Source organism: Micromys minutus (assembly GCF_963924665.1).
Source record: "Micromys minutus genome assembly, chromosome: 29".
In the NCBI taxonomy this organism is placed as follows: Eukaryota; Metazoa; Chordata; class Mammalia; order Rodentia; family Muridae; genus Micromys; species Micromys minutus.
Genome location: NC_137964.1, coordinates 2,041,279 through 2,059,969, shown reverse-complemented (window position 1 = coordinate 2,059,969; position 18,691 = coordinate 2,041,279). Strand labels below are relative to the sequence as shown.

The following is an 18,691-nucleotide window of genomic DNA, read 5'->3' as shown; positions in this document are numbered from 1 at the left end:
AGGTGCCAACCCCTGCTTAGAGTGCCTTGCAACAAAATCGAGGTTGGAGAAGTTTGAGAGACTTTTACATGACAAGCACTTGAGACATAGATAACCAGGTAGACAGACAGACTAGAGACCCAGAATGTCAACTATCTGCAGCACAAAGAACTCCCCTCAAGAAATCACAATGACATTTGTCATGATGAGAAGCCTGCCAGGCAGGAGTATCCACAGATGCTGATGTATAAAGAGGATCAGTTCAGAGTTGCCAGGTATGCTGACACACCTTTAATCCTACCATTCAGGAGGCAGAGGCAGGTGGATCTCTTGTGACTTTGAGGCCAGCCTGGCTTATACAGTTAGGTTAGAAAAGGCCACTGAGATGCTTTTTTTAAAAAAAAGGGTGGGTTGGAGGGGGGTAGAAAAGGTGGCAGCCTATGTACAAAGCAGGGCAGGGTGGTGTGCCCAGAAGCAGAGACACAGATCACTGGTTAGCTAGTCTAGAACTGTTTATAGACAGATTGTCAAGCTAGTCTGTATATGAAACACACGCACACACATTTGCAATTTAAAAAGAAAAGACAGCTGTAGTGGCACTAGAAACAAGAGATCTCTGTAAATTTGAGGGCATACTGGTGTAAATAGTAAGTTTAAGCCCAGCTAGGACTACTAGTTGTCTATGCAGAACCTGTGTCTAATATCCTCAAAGATGCAAAACTGGATTACAGTTTTGATAATTCTAAAGATGGGGCACACTACAGGAAAGCACAGTCTATGTAAAACTGACTCTGTGTGTGTTTGTGTGTGTGCAGGGACTGGGAAGGTCAGAGGAAACTTCAAGTTCTGATTACCCCAAATCTTTTCTGTTTGAATTTCCATTTCCTCAGCTTGGGATTACAAGTCCTTTTTTACCTTTGTTCTAGGAATCAAAATTCAGGTCCTCAGACTTGGAAGGCAAATATTTTATCAGTGACTTAATCATTTCCATAATGTAAAATTGATGGTAAGTAATTTTTACATAAATCCACTGGCCCTTTAATTTAAACCACGGGTGAGATAGTCTTAATACCTTTCTCCATGGAGCTGAATGTCACCCTTCATAGATTCCGAATCTGAGGAGCTAACCTCATGCTAATGTTTAACTCCAGTCCCCAGGGATTTTACAGCCATCGCCTGACAGGCAGGATGGTGGTGGGGGATCTTTGTCTTCTGCACACATTCCTAGTGAGGGGAGGGCTGGTGTGCAAGGGAGGTGAGGGAGTGGCAAAGGAGCTGCAGGCTGCTCCTTGCAGTGAAGCAGAGACTGTGGAAGCTAGTGGGGCCACTGCTTTCAAGAACATCTTGTTTTAGTCACAGAAGCCCCTATGTGCTCACCCAACAGCACTTCAGCAGACACAGGGTCACTGAAGGACCAGGACTGTGCCACTTAATAATGTCAGGAGCAATAAAATCCAGTAAGACTAAGTTTCAACTGTGGGAAACCCCACCCCTTCTTATTGAGCAGGAGGGAGGAGGATCCCAGACAGGCCCAGAGGCCAGTAGATAGTCAGGTCATCTTGGGGAGAGCTGGGAGCTCCTGGAGTGAGCATGGGTCATTACAGGGCAGGGGTGGGAGGGTTCCTAAGTGCAACATGGTTAAACACAGAACCAGCAGCAGGCACACAAAGACCTGGGACTTCATGGGCATGCGTTCAGAACCAGTCAACTGGAGGAAAATTACACCAATACTACAGAGGCCAAAAAAACAAAGAAAAAAAACAAAAACAAAAAAACAAAACAGTACTCAGGTTGGGAGTGGTGGTTCACAACTATAGTTGGTGCTTTGGAGGTTGAGGCAGGAGGACTGCCACAAGTTTGAAGCCATTCATAACTATACAGTGAAACTTTTTTTTTTTTTTTTTAAAGCAATCAAGCATCCCCCTCCCCAAACCAGGTTCAGAAACCTAAGGACAGGCAGAGGGTCGGTGGGGGTAGGACGTGGGGATGTGTGCCCTTATCCTAGGACAGACAGAAGCAGGCCAGCCAAGGTGGGAGAGAAAAAAAAAGAAAAAAGGTCATTTACTAATAGGAACAAAAAAATTCTTGCTGAAAATTTCTCTTCACCAGGCATGGTAGTACACATCTTTAATTCCAGTACTTGGTAGGCAGAGGCAGGAGGATCTCTCTGTATGAGTTCTAGGCCAGTCTGGTCTACATAGTGAGCTTCAGAACAGCCAGGGCTACATCAGCGCTACACAGAGACCCTGTCTCAAAAAACCCAAAAAGAAAAAGATTCATGGTTGGTAGTGGGGACAACACGGGAAACACCTGGATCCAAGTCTGTTAGATCTTGGATGCTTTCCCTGTAGAGGGATTAGCAGGACTTTATATTCCGTCCAATACCTTCTCTGAGAAGCTAAACTCCTGGTCTTTATTGCCCCACAGGAGGTTGGGATAAAGGAGTCACTCCCCAAATTACTGTCTCATACCTTACCTACTACCACAAATCTGCTAAACAAAACCAAACAGAAACACTGGGTGAGGGAGGGGTGTAAGGATGCTCACTCCTAGCCACCACTAACACACCAAGCAATGGCTAGTGCTTATCTGTGTGCTTATCTATTGATCCCATCTTTCCAACTCCACTAGTTACCTGACAGCTTTATTCACCAGTGGCTAAGGCAAAGTTCCTCAGGCAGCCACCCAACTCCTACATCTACTCTGAATGGGAACAGACATCCATACTACTGCTTGCACATCAATGTGTAGAACAGCACAATTCACAACAGCCCCTGTGTGCACAAACCAGTGGATGAACCAAACAGCACAGCTAGACAGTACAGCAATAATACAAAGGAAGATCTGGTACACGAGAGTGCAGGGACAAGCTGCAAAAACATCCCACATGAACAAAGCCAGGCACACTCAGCTGCATTTATCTGCAAAGCCCAGACAGCAAATCTATAGATGCAGAGAGGAGATGAGAGGCTGAGCTGGGCTGGGTGGTGGCAGGGATGGGGAGTGACTACTAATGGACTCTGGCTTAAAGAGATGATAAAACATTTCAACGTTCCACCATGGTAGGCTGCTCAACTCAGCAAATGCACCACACATCACTCAGCTGGACGATTTAAGCAGATTTATAGGCCATAAAAGTATATAAACTATACCCCGAAGAGGCACACTGAAGCCCATCTCAGGTATCCTAGTGCAGACGTATGAACTTTGGCTGATATACTGAGACCTGATGCAAGAAGTACTGACGCAAGCAGTAGGGACGCTCAGTACAAGTCATGTCACCAGGGAAAATGGGCCACTGGGACAAGGCAAAAGCTAAGTACATGTAGACCCTCTGTGAACTCCAGTCCTTCAACCCCAGGCAATGGGCATCGATGGGGAAGGGGTGTCTCTTAATCCACTGAAGATTTACAATAGCTACCGAGTTTCCTGGGGCAATTTTTTATTTTTATTTTTAATGTTTTCTTTTTTAATGATAGATTTATTCATTTAATGTATAAAAGCACACTGTTCCTATCTTCAGACACACCAGAAGAGGGCATCAGGTCCCATTACAGATGGTTGTGAGCCACCATGTGGCTACTGGGAATTAAACTCAGGACCTCTGGAAGAGCAGTCAGTGCTCTTAACCACTGAGCCATCTCTCCAGCCCTCTAGGGCAATTTTTATCTGTAACTTTTATCTGATTTTCACAGAAGCCAGTAACTAAAAAAATAATTAAGACTTCTGCAAACTGCAGGGGAACCTCCTTCCTAGGTCTGGTGTGGATGCCTGTGAGCTGGGCAAGCCAAACAAAAGGCTATTTCTCTGTTGGTCTCCCACTAAACCTGATGCTTACACAGTGGCAAACTAGAAGACCAGATCATTTCTAGGATCTACCTGTCTGTTCCCCTCCCCTGACACTAGGGTTAGCAACACCACCACAGATATTGTCCCAGGGGTACTGAGGTCTACCAGTGAGCATGCTCTCTAGCCCATGGCCATTGCATTGAGCTTTGTACTTGGCAGAACCAGCATACCAGCACCATGCATGAACCCCACACCCTTAGCACAGCCCCTCTCCACTCCATCAAGGGCAGCTCAGCCACCTGAGGAGCAATGGTATAGGCTAGTGATGGAAGGAAACACAGGTAACAGGGCAGAGCCCTGACTGAAGGTAGCACACCACACCAGTGCACGCAGGCTGATGCACAGAACACTTTGGACACAAACTTCAATGACCTCAAAGGGTGATGGTCCAGTTTCCAGAAGGCCTTGGAGGTGCTGCCCACTTCCTTGAAGTTGGCTGTCTAAAGTCTACCTTAGGAAAGGAGTTACTTGGGCTAAGTAAATGCTGTTTTGCTTCTGCGGCACAGTGGGCAGCTGACAATAATGATGTTCCTAAATCAGGAGGAACGATGCCATTAAATAATTGGTGGAATACATTTCTCACAGGCTTGTCCATACATGGGCTCTCTCAGTGTTTCCAGTCAAGAGCTGATGCTCCCCTACAGCACACTAAGGCAGAGAGTGACTCCGTTACTGTAAAATCTCACAGAATTAATATTGATGGGCTGTCAAATGGGAAAAGTGTCATTTCCCTGACCTGAGCTTAGATGCCCATGAAGTGCTCTGGTTCCAAGGAAGGCTCCCACACCACCAATAATACCACTGAGCTACAGGTGGGCTCACTTTGTGAACTTTCAGAAGTCCAAGTTTTGTGAGGAGCACAGTTCCCACTCACATGCTTCTGACCCTACATGGCATCTGGAGACGTTCACATCTTACAAAGGTCTTTTTATGTATTTTATACAATAGTGGACATGGCTGTTGCAGTGACATTTAAGAGAAGAAAGCCACAAGAATGTGCACTGTGAACTTTCCAACACTGAGGCATGTTGGAGCACATGGAAACATGGGGACAGAAACACCAAGCAGCAGACTCAAGTTTTTACAATGTTGCTTACGTTTGAAATCAAGTGGGAAAGTAGCTCAGTGGTTAGAATACTTGCCTAGCATGCAGGAAAACCTGGGCTCTACCTTCACACTGGTACCAAGGCAAGAGTAAAGACTCTCTGGCTCTACCGGCCTGGAGACCTGTGTTCAAGCTTCACAAACCACAAAAGGTGGAAGGACTGAGCAGATTCCAAGACCTCCCACCTCTGCTTGAACTTGTAAGTGTTAACTGGAATGTTCTTTGCTTCAGCATATATTTTTAAGAATCCAAATTCACACTGGAAGAAACATGCACTCAGGAGGCAGAGGCAGGCAGATCTCTGTGACCATCCTGATCTACAGGGTAAGTTCCAGAACAGATAGAGCTATACAAGAAACCCTGTTTCAAAACAAGACAAGACAAGACAAAACAAGACAAAAGAAAAATCAAAATCCAGTACGAGGACTCAAAAGTTGGCAGGCTTCCTTCCCACACTCATAAGACGCTCTCAGGACATCACACTGTTCCACCTAAGCCAGTCAGGAAGTCCAGGCAAAGGCAGATGAGGACCATTCTGGCATTCCTTTGCACTCTACACACCAAGCCTCCCAATACAGGGAGAACCATGACTCATACATAGCCACTGACAGTGACAGAAACAGCACAGATGAGGCTCTCCACTCACTAAACACTTGATCACACTTTAGATACTGGTGGTAAGAGTCAAGGGAGCCTTTTCCTGAAGTGGGCCACCCTCTGCAGGAGGAGTCTTGCTTCAGATGTCAGGAATGCTGGTCATACCTGACATCAGTAATCATTGGGTGATGTCTGTCCAGTCCCATCTAGTGAGGCTACAGGACACTGAGGGACCAGGAATAAGGTGACTGTGAGAACAGAAAAGAGTAATGTCTAGGAGGCAGAGAGACACAGGGGTCAGGACCAGGGAGTGCATCTAATACTGGTAGCCACTTTCTCCAGTGGATAATCATCTTTGAGGCAGTAACAACCAAAGTGATGCAGAAGTGTCTGTCAGACAAACTCTACCCTGGAGTCAAGGGCACCTTCAAGATGATCTTTAGCAGGAAGGGGTTTTAACCCTCCTGGTGGGCTGGGTACTAGTTATGTCTGTTGCCCAGAACCCTCAGCCTCATGCTTGACAGTCACTTCTGGGCCCTCCTTTTAGAAGCAGCTGTCAGTAGGCACCTGAGACAGGGTTGCACATTTGAGAGAAGGTGCACAGCGCTGTCGGCATCCAGACTGATTTTTCACTGGTGAGTGAGGCATAGCCACCCAGGAAGTGTGTCCACACACAGGTTGTCTCTTGTCTGTTCTGTTCCTGCAGAAGTAACCTACTTGGGACTTAAACTGTTTAGCTAAGCATGAGCCCGAACCCCTGCCTGACCACTCTGCTCCACTAGCTTCTTATCACACAACCATATTCATGTGCACTCATATTCACACAAAAGCCACCCACAGATGTTTACTGCAGCTTTATTTGTAAACAGTCCAGAGCTGGACTCTCTGCTCATCTTTCTGTGGATTAACAGCTGATTTGTGAACTACTGTTCACCAACAAAAAGAGCAAAGTATTGTCACACTTGGGTCACTTCTTAGAGAACTGTGCTGACCAAAAAGCCAATCACACGTTGTGGGTAAAGCATTTGCCTCACAAAGTGAGAGGGTCCAAATATGAAGCCCCAGAGCCCCCACACACTTCATAGTAGCTGGGTTCTATTCCTAGCATTCACATGACAGCTCAGAACCAGCTGTAAGTTCCGTTCCAAGGGACCCTGTCTATACAGGTTTGCACCCACACCCAGCCTTCCTGTCTCCAGCTGTGACCAGTGCTCCCACCCTCTTGCCTGTGAGGTCAAGTGCTGGAGCCTGACTGAACTGAAACAGTCAAACCCCTGAGACTCCTAAACTGACCTAAATACATCTGTTCTTCCCAGTTAGTTGGGTTTCAGGAAGCTCAGTAGTAACCAGAGATACAACCTGAGTAACACAACTTTCAAATCTGGCATGTCCAGCACTCAGGAAGCTAGGGCAGAGCAAAGATGGGTAGGAGAATGTAGGGAGGGAGGGAGGGAGGGTTGTTAGCCTGAAGGTATTTCATTTATGTATTGTTTTTTTTTTTTTCTTTTTCTAAATAGGGTTTCACTTTGTACCCAGGCTGACATAGTCCTCCCAAGTTCAGGATCACAGATGGGCCACCATACTAACTTTAACCTAAGGATATTTCTATACCGGCCATTCTTGACCTATGGGTCTTGACCCCCTTGGGGGTCAAAAAAACCTTTTCACAGAGTTACCTGAAATTATCAGAAAACACAGATATTGGGCTGGAGAGATGGCTCAGTGGTTAAAAGCACTGACTGTTCATTCAGAAGTTCTGAGTTCAATTCCCATAAACCACAAGGTGGCTCACAACCATATGTAATGGGATCTGATACTCTCTTCTGGTGTGTCTGAAGACATCTACAGTGTACTCATATACATAAAATAAATAGATAATTCCTTTAAAAAAGAAAACAGGTATTTACAACAGTAGCAAACTTATAACTATAAAGCAGCAACAAATTAGTTGTATGGCTGGGGGTCACCAAACAGGAGGAAATGTATTAAAGGGCTCCAACATTAGGAAGGGTGAGAACCACTGCTCTAGGTGAGAAGAGTTGTATCAGGGTCCTGTACAGAACTCCACAGGTGCTAAAACATCACAGACTTACACAAGTAAAATGGCAGGAATGGAAAGAGCAGCAATGTTGGTTCTGGCTGTGGGCTAAGGGGCTGCATGTCACAGATACATGCCGTTTAAAATGAGCTCGCCTTAATAACAGTGTGTAGGGGAGGGGGCTGAAAGACCCTCAATAGGTAAAGGCACCTGCTGCCAAGTCTGTGCCTGATTGTAATCCCTGGGACCAGCATGCCTACAGGTTGTGCTCTGACCTCTACAGTCACATGATGACATATCTGCACCCAAATGCACACAAGGTTTGTTTGTTTTTTTGTTTTGATATAGGGTCAGATCATGTAGCTGTGTCTGACCCTGAACTCAGAGATCTGACTGGCTCAGCCTCCCAAGTGCTAGGTTTAAAGGCATGTGCCACAACATGGTCACAATTTTGTTTTTAAAAGTTAAAAAAAAATTAACATGTGTACTGTGTGTACCTCCATGCCCACAGAAAATAGAATATAGTGTTAGATCCTCTGAAACTGTGATTCTCCTGATGTGGGTACTGGGAACCAAACGCAGGACCTCTGCAAGAGCAGTATTTTTAGTCACTGAACCATCTGTCTGGTGAGGCCCCCTCCATCTTTTTAATATTTTATGGGCAGGCAAGATGGGTCAGTGGGTAAAAGTGCCTGCTGCCAGAGCCAAGTTTGACCTCGGACCCAAATAGAGGGACGGAAAAAAAAAAAGACTCCTATAAGTTGTCCTCTAACCTTCATGCTTGTGCGGTGATGCATGTGCATATTTGAGGTTACACACTAAATAAATAAAATGTAATAAGAAAAAAAACCTCTCATTTAATAATGTACAGGGGTTAGGAATATATCTCAGTAGGTAAAGTAGTTGCCAGGCAAGCAAGAGGATCTGAATTCAGATTCCCAGACCCATGTAAAAAGCTGAGAGCCTTAGCTCAAGTCTAATTCCAGTGTGGGGAGGGCAAACAGGCAGATCCTTGGGGCTCATTAATAGCCAATCTAGCTCTATGGGCATGCTCTAGGTTCAGTGAAAGACCCTGTCTTACAACAACAACAGAACAAAAACAAAGCAAAAGTGTACAGAGTATTTGAGAAAGACTGCTTGTCGTCTCTGGCCTCCACACCCACAACACTCTAAAAATTATTCTAACTCTTAAAAACTTACTTAATTTATGTGTGTGAGTCCTGCTCTTGTATGTGTGTACCACGTAGATGCCTGATATCTACACATGTCAGATCTCCTGTACTGGAGTTACAGATGGTTGAGAGCTACCACTCAGGTTCTAGGAACTAAATCTAGGTTATCTGAAAGAGCAACAAATGCTCTGAACCACTGAGCCACCTCTCTAGCCCCAAACAATGTGTTTTATGGTCATTAACTTCCTGCCCTGACCACAGTCCTACAGAAAGCCATTACTTTTTTCAGAAGCTCTGGCTTGTGACCCTTCTGCTATCCCAATACATAGAGCACCACCAAAAAACCACAGGTAACCTGGAACAGTTCTGTTTTCTAGACCCCTTCATGACAGTAATGCAGTCTAAATGGTATTGGAGCAGAGTGAGAAATGATGGATTACATTATGGTGAGATGCCAGGTCTTGAAAGCCCAAACACACAACCCTAAATGTACACTTAATACACATAAATGTCCAAGAGCTAGAATACACAGATGCTCAGTCCCTAGCTATGAGTTCCTGGGGTGGTTACGGTGGAACAAGACTGGCCCAGGGCTGTATGAACTTGAACTGCCCAGTGTTGGAGTAGAAGATTGCATTCCAATTCTAGATCAACATGTCTACTTTGTTTAACAAGGGAAAATAAAGCAAGCACTTACTGCATTCATAGATCTGTTCCAGCTTATCCACAGAAGAAAGGGAGAAAAACTTATACCCGGACTTACTACCAACAGCTAGGGACCTGCAAAAAAGCCAAATTCAGAAGTAAGAGCTGATGCATGTACACGGCGATCATGCATAAACCAGTGCCCGCCTTACCCACCAGTCGTCCTACATCATCTCATGTATGAGGATGTATGTCTGTATGAGGAATATGGCAGAGGATGCAATAGGCCAGAATTCTGTAAAGCATGTGGCATGGCCACTGAGACAGGGACTTATCACTGCTGCATACTGCAGGCTGCTTGGCCTGCAAGCATCCAGGAGTACTGTGTCGCCTCCCTCCGACCCTAGGAGGATGGGCCATGCCTGGCTTGTCATGTGTTCATGGGATCTGAACTCTCTCCTCACACTTGTATGGCATGTGTTTTGTACCCTGAGCTATCTCCTCAGCCCATTAATATACTCAAGTTGGTCAATTACCTCTCCCTGCCCTAAAGCCTAGGAAAAGACTAAAATAGTAAAAACAAATTAACAAAACTCATTTTGAGCCCTAAATGAAGAGTAAACAGGCACGCATGGCTGTTTTGGCACTTGTGAGCCTGCAAGTTCAGTAGGCCATACTGCATTCTACAGTTTGAACAATGATACTTACGAACTGGGCTTGGCAAACATCCTTGTTTCAGGACTGCCTTTTACTACCTTAAGCACTTGCTTAAGGTGCTGTGGCCAGGAGGTGGGGCAGGAATGGCATGCACCTAAGAACTTTTCAGACCCTGGGATTGGAAGACTTTGGTGCCTTAGACCATTGGTTCTCAACCAGTGGGTCTCCACCTCTTTGGGGTCCCATTATCAGACTCATAACATTATGATTCATAACTGTAGCATAATTAGTTATGAAATAACAGAACTTTATGGTTGGGGTCACCACAACCTGAGGAATTGTATTAAAGGATCACATTAGAAATGTTGAGAACCACTGCCTCAGATGGAGAAGGTTTACGTTTGAGTGGCTGTGTTCACCAACTCCTAGCTCTGGCTAAAAAGCTCAGAGCACTGAGGCTTGGTGACACCAAATGAAGGGGTTCCTGATCAGAAAATTTCATCCCCAGAATGCAACAGAAAAAGGAAGCAAGACAAAGCAGTACACACAGCTGTCCCCAGCACAAAAGAAGATGAGGGAGAAGCAAGGAGAGACAAAAGGTTCAGACACTAGGGGCTGACTTTGGTTTAATGCTGGGAAAGATGAAACCCACGGACAGACCAGAGTACTACCACCAATTTGTATTTGTACCCCAGGATTACACCTGAGGCTACATTAACAACCAGCTTATTTCTGGCCCTCCCACAGAGGGGTGGATCGCATTCCTAGACCTGGGTATGGCAGCACAGGCTTGCAATCTCAGTGCCTGGGAGGCAGAGGCTGGGAGATCAGAAATTTGAGGTCCTCCTTGGCTACATATCAAGTTCAAAGGCAGCGTGGCTTAGGTGAGGCCCTGATTCAAATCACCAAAAGAGAAAAGGAAAGCCACCCACTTCCAGGACAGAGGCTCTGTGCGTGCTGGGGAAACCTGAAGGCCACAGCTGACAGGGTTTGTCTTTGCAAGAAGTCACTACGCGGAGTTCTTTAGACCAAGTGCTCAGGATAGAGACTGGACACACTGAGTAGTAACAGGTGGCTGTGCTGGTACACACCCTTAGTCCTAATACTTAGGGGTCCAGCCTGCTCTATATGGCAAGTGCCAGGCCAGATGTGTCTCAATGTAAAAAATAAAATAAAAATCTCAACAGCCAAGAACTCTGGGCAAACTGGTGTTCAAGAAAGTATTTTCCAGACAGTAAAGTTTGCTACTGTAAGCAAATTTTAATCTCTTACCTTGACTACTTGTGAATTTAAAAACACAAACCACCCTGGCCCCTGGTAGAAGCAGAAACATCAGGAGTTCAAGGCCAACCTGGGCTACATAGTGAGTCCCTGTCCTAAAGTTAAAAACAAAACACCCAGAATACCAAGAAGCAAAATGTGTACTTTCCTGTGTAGTCTGAATACACGTATCTATGTGAGTATCTGCTACATCCTGCAGATGGATGAACAGGCAGCTGTGAGTGCCGGTCCTCTGGAACAAGGCTCTCAACTACTGAGCTTTACCAGACACCCAAAGAAAATGTTCCTGTTTTTAAAATGAAAGAGCAAGTTGATGATGCTCTGGGTTTAGTCTCCAGCATAAAAATAAAAACAGAAACAACCTCCACCCCCCCAAAAAAACCAAAATCCTACCCTTACAAACAGCTGCAGTTTCCCTTGAGACCACCCCTCCTCTTCATTTTTTGTTTGCTTGGGATATCACAGAGTGAGCTCACTAAGGTCCTGTCTAAGCATGAGTGGATTCTGGGTTCCAGAGAGTTTGGCTTAAGTTTTAATGCCAAAAACCACCAAACTGACAGTGCTGCCCATCAATGAGAAACAGAGGTGAGAACCTCTAGAGGGAGGTAAGTAAAGTAGTTAAGCAAGTGGGCTTGGGTGCAGCACAACAGAGCACCCACTGGGCCGACTGGCCCTCAGGTCTCAGGTCAGTGTAACATTTCACTAGACACCCACAACCAGATTCACATACACACCTCTTTGGAAAGTTCTCTCTAAAGAAAATGTAGACATTTATAATCATGGGAAAGGGGTAACCACATGAGGTGAGATTTATTCTATTAACAATAAATGCTTGTTCCTCATTAAAAAACTAACCCAGGCCCAGGGATGCAGCTCAGTGGTAGAGCACTTTGCTTGGCTGGCAAGTGTGAGGACCTGAGTTCAGTCCTTGGTTGTCTAATGTTATCCTTACTGACAGAGGGAAGGCAGACTGCAAAAGGGATGGAGAGGACACTTGGGAGGAGGAGCTGAAGGACCTCCAGCTCAAGGCCAACTGAGACAGTCTCAAAAAATAAAAGATGTTAAGGGCGTGATGGTATCCAACTCTAACTCTGGCACTGAGTAAATGCGGAAGGAAGCTCTAAGAAGTTCAAGGCCAACCATGGCCACACAGCACACAGTTCAAGGCCTTGAGCTATAAAAGACCCACTCACAAGCAAACAAACAGGTATATTTGCTTGAGCTGGAGAGATGGTTCAGTGGTTAAGAGCATGTATTTTTCTTGCAGAGGACCTGAGCTCAATTTCCAGCACCCACAACAGGTAACTCAATACCTGTAACTACAGCACAAGACGTGCTCGACCTCCTCAGGAACATGCATATACTCCTTTCTCATCTTCCCCTCCCATGAGCCAAGTCTGTTTTAACACCCTTTTGCTATCTCATGAGGCTGTGGGGAAGGAAGCACCATCTTGAAATGATATCTGTTACTGAAATTAAACATGGGCCTGAAGTAGATGATAGACTTCCACTTCACTAGGAGACTGTGCAGCAGATCGGCCCCTCAGCTTCTCAGCCATCAGTCCATAAAGGCCCTCCCCTGTCATTACCTTCACCGTCAAAGGGTCACACTTGATTATGTAGGTGAGTGGGACAAGCCACCACTGTAAACAGGAAGCTGACTGCCCCACAGCTGCAGTGATCTGACAGGTGCAATTAAGACCATCCCTACTCCAGACCTGTACCAGAAGTCCTGATGCCTCTCAAGAGTATCAGAAGCAGAGCTCTTTCATTAGCCAGTTTTTTTAGGGGGTTAACAATGTTCTCTAAGAAACACCAGAACTGGGAACCAGCTTGCCCTCGACCACATCACACAGGTTCTGTGGGTCACTGTCCATCCACAATAATCTGCAGTAACCACTGCAGCAATCTCCTGTTCTCAACTATCAGTCCTGCAAAGCACACAGGAGGCAGACAAGTTAAGGCCGAAGAAGCTTTGAAATCTATCTTTGATTTATAAGTAAATGCAGAACAGTACTTTCCAGAATGGTGCCTGGCAGTTCCCACCTTTAGATCCTTTCTAACATGTGGGTGGGGAGGTGTCCCTTTATTCTAGCCTTCTGGGAACAGAGACTTAGAATAGACATAGCCACTTCTCTGACTTCCCAAACTCCTATGGAAAACCTTAGCCCTGATGAGTCAGTGACTGTATGCCAGTCATTCACTGGTTAAGTTCAACTTGGAAAAGCAAGAGTGCTCCCATATAAACCTGCACTTTAAGAAACACAGTGGGACAACCAGGATGGGCTGCTCTTCCTGTCCTTTCCACTGCTCTCCTTTAAAAACAAAAACAGAGCAGATCACATGGGGGTCACTTTTAGAATAAGAAGCACAGAAAGAAAAGCTTTAATATTTGAAATCATATTACTGTTATGAGAAAAAAGAGACTAATGTAGTTTGGAGTGCAATAAATATTTGAGCACTTAAAAGAGGCATTGAAATTACTACAGAATGGATGGATGCTCTTAATGTACAGTGGCCCCCATCTATCCCTGAACACAGCAAATGGGATTCCACACATTCAATGCCTGGCTGAAATTGTTTTACAACTCTGCACATGTAGATGCAAATCTGTGTGCATGTATATGTATGTGTCCAGGGAGGCTGTAGAGGAGGAGATGGGCATCTCCCCTTACTGTACTCCATCTTGTTATCTTGAGACAAGGTCTCTTACAGAACCTGGAGATCATTACTCTATGGCTAAACTGGTGGGCCAGAAGGCTTTGAGAAGGCCTACGTCTCTTCCTACGCCTACACAGGCTCTAGAGTTACAGATGCCCTTTCCCGCTACAATCCCTGCCTGACTTTTACACTGGTGCTAAGGAGCCAGACTCAAGTCCTCATGCTCCAGCCCCTTGGTTTTTGTTGTTTCCCATCCTTAAACAAGGTCTCTATTCAGTCCTGGCTATACTGGAGTTATGCAGACCAGGCTGGCCTTGGATTCAGAGATCCACGCCTGCCTCTGCCTCCCAAGCAGTGAGATTAAAGGTGTGCACCACCACCACTAGACCCATTCCTCTTTCTAAAAAAAATTCTGGTTGTTCATGGTGGCACACCTGCAATTCCAGCACTTAGAAGGTGCAAGGACCCCAGAAATTCAAGGCTAGCAGGATATCAGCTTTCTTGGGGGGTGGGAGTGGGGGTAGAGACAGGGCTTCTCTATGCAGACAAGACTGACCTTGGACTCAAGAGATACTCCAGCTTCTGTCTCAAAGCAGCAGATTAAAGAGGTGTGTCACTGTGCCTGAGTTCATGTGTACTGTCACATCACTGCACTGAACTCCCAGTAGAGCTCTAACCTAGAATTCTTTCCAACTTAGTTGTCTACATCTCTTTGGTAAGTCAAAAATGACACAGCAAGTCTTGTTTTTAAGTAATAACTTCATAAACTAGTGGGTTGAGGGATGGGGGGTGTCTCAAATTAAGTAAAGTCTTGTAATATTAGAATTTCCTAATGATCCTCAATTCCTAATGGTTCAGAAGTCAAGTCACTACTGGTTGGAAATGCTTTCCTCCCACCTGGATGGTGCCTGCTTATTCACTAGACAAGCTGCACCAGGTTGTCCTGTAGCTTTTGTTGTGTTGGCTTTAGGGTGCAACACAATCTTTAGCAGCCATACACTTGTGTGGAGGCCAGTGGTTGATGTCAGGTGTCTCTCTCTTTATATACTAAAGTAGGGTCTCTTCCCTGAACCCCAGAGCTCAATGACCCTGATCACTTACCTAGCCAGGGATCTGCCTGGGGAATGCTGGGATTATAGACAGCTGCCTAGCTTTTATGTGAGTGCTGAGATCCCCAACTTTGGGCCTCAGGGTTGTGTGACAAGTGCTTTATCCACTGAACCATCTCTCCAGTGCCTAGGTCCACTATTCCTTCCAGACTCAGTGTCTTTAGAAATCTGTTCTGAGGTAGAAAAGACCCAGTGTGGCACAATAGAAAGAACATCAGAAGAGAGCTCAAGAGACAAGACTCTACCCCTGCCCCATCCCACTATTAACCAACTTTAAGATCCTGGCAGACTCTAGCCTTTTTTGAACTTCTCATTTGTGGCTGGACCAGGCAAGCCGATTTTAGGACAGCTTCCCCTTGAGATGGTAAGAAGGTCCAACTGAGCACCTGTTGCTTACCTCCACCACACAGGTACTTGCTCTTCTCCAATCTAACTTTTAATTGAGAAAAAACAAAAGCCTCAGTCTCTGCCTTGCTAATGCTATTGTGCCAGTAGCGACCAACTACTTAGTGTGATGCCAAGTGACCCATTCCTCCTCCTCTTACATCACTTCCTCTTACTCACTTCCCAAGATGGCTCTTCTCCCTTCCAGTCCCATAACTCATCCTTCCTTCCTCAGAAACCTCATCTATTACCTACCTTCCAGGTATGCCAAGGAGGCGGCCTTGAAGAACCAGATTGGGACCGATAGCAGTTCAGTCTGGTAAAACAGTGTACCGGTACGAAGGTTCTTTTTTTACCTCAGGAATAGCTCACCTCACCCCCTTTTGAAGCACCCAGACCCCTCTGAGGACAAAGTGTCTCTTAGATCGAAGGCCTGGGTTACTACTGCCGTTTGGTACTTGTTTGGAAGAGACCAAGTTACCTGCCAGAAAGAGCGGCAGAGAAGAAATAAGAAAAAAGAAAAAAAGCCGTGAAAGCCAAAGACACACCGAAGATACAGATGTATAAAAAGGAGGCGGACGATACCCGGGACGGCCGCGAAACCCAGTCCGGGTGACAGGCACAAACCGGCGTGCACAGTTCCTTCCCAACTTTGTGAAAGGCGAGGTCTTAGGACAGGTGGATGGGAGCACCCCAAGTTCCATCACCTTCCCCGGCCCAGGAGGCAGCAGCGCTCGAGCGGCCGCGCGGGCTCAGCACGCCCCCCGCCCAGACCCCCTTAACCTGACACAAGCCCTGACCGCTGACCCGGCCCCGGCCCCGGCCCCGAGCCCGGCCTTACGTGTTATCCTGGTTGAAGTTGGCGAACAGCAGCTGGCCGGCGCCGGCCTCTCCGCTCTGGCTTGCCAGGTTCATGGCTGCGCGCGCGCGACGGACTCGGACCCCCTTGGCGGGAGCGCGCGCGGCTCAACTCGGGCAGCCCGTGGGAGCACGCTACACTCAAGACCTGTGCCCGGTCCGGCTCGCCGCCCCGCTCGCCCCTTCTCGCTGCGCGGGGACCAACTGCCGCCTCATCCCGTCCCCACTCTTGTTTATGCTCCAGAGCCGGGACGGGCTGCGCGCTTGCGCGGTCCCGCCCACCCTCGCGACGCGCAGCAGCGTACGGCGCAGGCCCGCTGTGTAGGCCCCGCCTCTTCACCCCAGGCTCCCGCGGGTGTTTCCGGTCGACTGCGCATGCATAAAGGTGCGCGGGTAGGTGCGCCTGCGCGTGGCGGAGAGTGGGCGGGAGCTTGCTGGCTGTAAACGCCGAGTTACCTCGTTGGTCCTGGTTCGTTGATCATTGTTCTAGGGACTTGTGCGCACCGCGTTACTTGAAGGTAATATCACACGTCCGTTTTGCAGATTTGAAGAGGCTCAAAACTAAACAATTTGCCAAATGATGGATCTGAGACTGGATATGACTTTTCTAAGGCGCGTGCGGTCACAGCCCTTGGGACAGGATTCTACTTCAAATGTATTAAATCCGTGCGACAGTATACAGGAAGCACCGTTCTCTCCTTCCCGCCCTCCTTCCATTCTTATCTTTCTCCTCTTACCCTCAAGGGGATGGAAATGCCCTGGTGGCAAAGGTCCTGGAGAAGAGGGAAATGCAAATTAAAAATTTGAGATTTACTCTTAGCCTCAGTCAAAAGTGAGGCTAAGTTTTTTTTTTTTTTTTTTAAAGCTAGCATGGATGTGGGGGAAAGGGAGTGCTTACTTGCTGCTGGTGGGATCCAGCGGCACAGCCACTGTAGAAAGCAGCGTGGAGGTTCCCCAAAAAGCTGGAAACAGATCAACTTACATACCTCACCTCTACCACTCCCAAGCATGCACCCAGAGGACTGTCTCTTACTACAGAGATCCCTGCTCATCCGTGTTCCCTGCTACTCTATTCATAATAGGGAATAGAAGCTGTCTAGGTGCTCATTAGCTAATGAGCAGATAATGAAAATGTGGTACATTTACAGGATAGGTAGTACTCAACTGATAAGAAAAAAAATGAAATTTCAAGAAGTGAAAAATTGACTCACAGGTCAATGAATGGAACCAGAAATAATCATTTGAAGGGAAGTTACCTAAACCCCAAAGACAAACAGCCCAGATTTTCTCCCATTTGTGGATGTTAGCTTAGATGTGTTCCTTTGGAATACCCACAGAAGTCAGGAGATCAATAAAGAGCCTTGGGTGGGCTTTCATGGGAGGGGAGATCAAATGTGGAATAGAGAGGTAAAGGGGATGATGGAGCAGGAAGGATTAAGTGGATGGGGGTGGGCATTTGGAGTAGAGGAGGTATATGGTTAACTCATTACTGTAGAAGCTTCCTGTGTTTCACAGATGTGCACATAGAAGAAGACTTAAATGGAGTTACCCTATTAACAGGACAACTGCAGGCTAATAAATAAAAGGCCCCAGGCCAGGGATGAGACACTTACCTCTTTCAGAGGTGTTGGATAGTGAGGTCAAAGGTTCCAAACATGACCGGCTACTGCCAATGGTTACTCCAGAACTTGATGGTAAATCCTTTTGCTGAGCATGTCATGTACCCAAGTCACAAAACATGGGGGAACATCTGGGATTGACCTGGAAGTCTCATGTCTACCCGGTATTCATCGAGCTCGAAGGGCCTATGTGCACCCCTAAGTAGGTAAGGAGTCACCGGTCTCACCCAGCTGTGAGTCTTACAAGCTGCAGTAACATGCCTTGAGAAAACATGCCCTCTGGTGCAATACTGCATGAACATCACGGAAGTAAGCAAGAAGGCCTTGTGAGTAAAAGGAATAAATTCCCCGCCTGACACAACACCTGGAAATTATCTTAAGCATGCTTTACTAGGGTGGCTAGGGGATAAAGAGATGACAAACTCACAGGCACATGGGACCAAAAAAAGCTGGAACTGGATGGTCTGGGCTCTGATGGAGAAGCCGCAGCACCCAGTGTGTTTTTACATGGATGAACTTGAACAACCCATCCTCCCTTCCCAGTGTCCCAAGTGGTGCTGGGTTGTAGGCATGCACCACGTGCGTAGCCATATTTTATTTTAATTAAACGATCCATTTTCTTATTTATTTTGAGACAGTTATGTACTTATGCTTCCTAGACTGGCCCAGAACTCCCTGTGTAAATAAAGCTGTTCTTCAAACCATGAGAGATGTGCCTGTTTGTCTGTCTGGAGTGC

At 46.4% G+C, this 18,691-nt stretch overlaps 1 protein-coding gene across 1 annotated transcript in view; it reads right to left on the bottom strand.

The window, feature by feature from the left end:
* Window positions 1–16,583, bottom strand: part of WIPI2 (WD repeat domain, phosphoinositide interacting 2) — a 31,066-nt gene extending 14,483 nt beyond the window's left edge. Inside the window, exons 1-2 of the mRNA XM_080940855.1 lie at window positions 16,319–16,583; window positions 9,438–9,520 (exon numbers count right to left, since the gene is read on the bottom strand). Of these exons, the coding sequence (XP_080796981.1) occupies window positions 9,438–9,520; window positions 16,319–16,392 (157 nt within the window). The 5' untranslated portion in view covers window positions 16,393–16,583. The remainder of the gene's footprint in view (window positions 1–9,437; window positions 9,521–16,318) is intronic.
* Window positions 16,584–18,691: the final 2,108 nt, after the last annotated feature.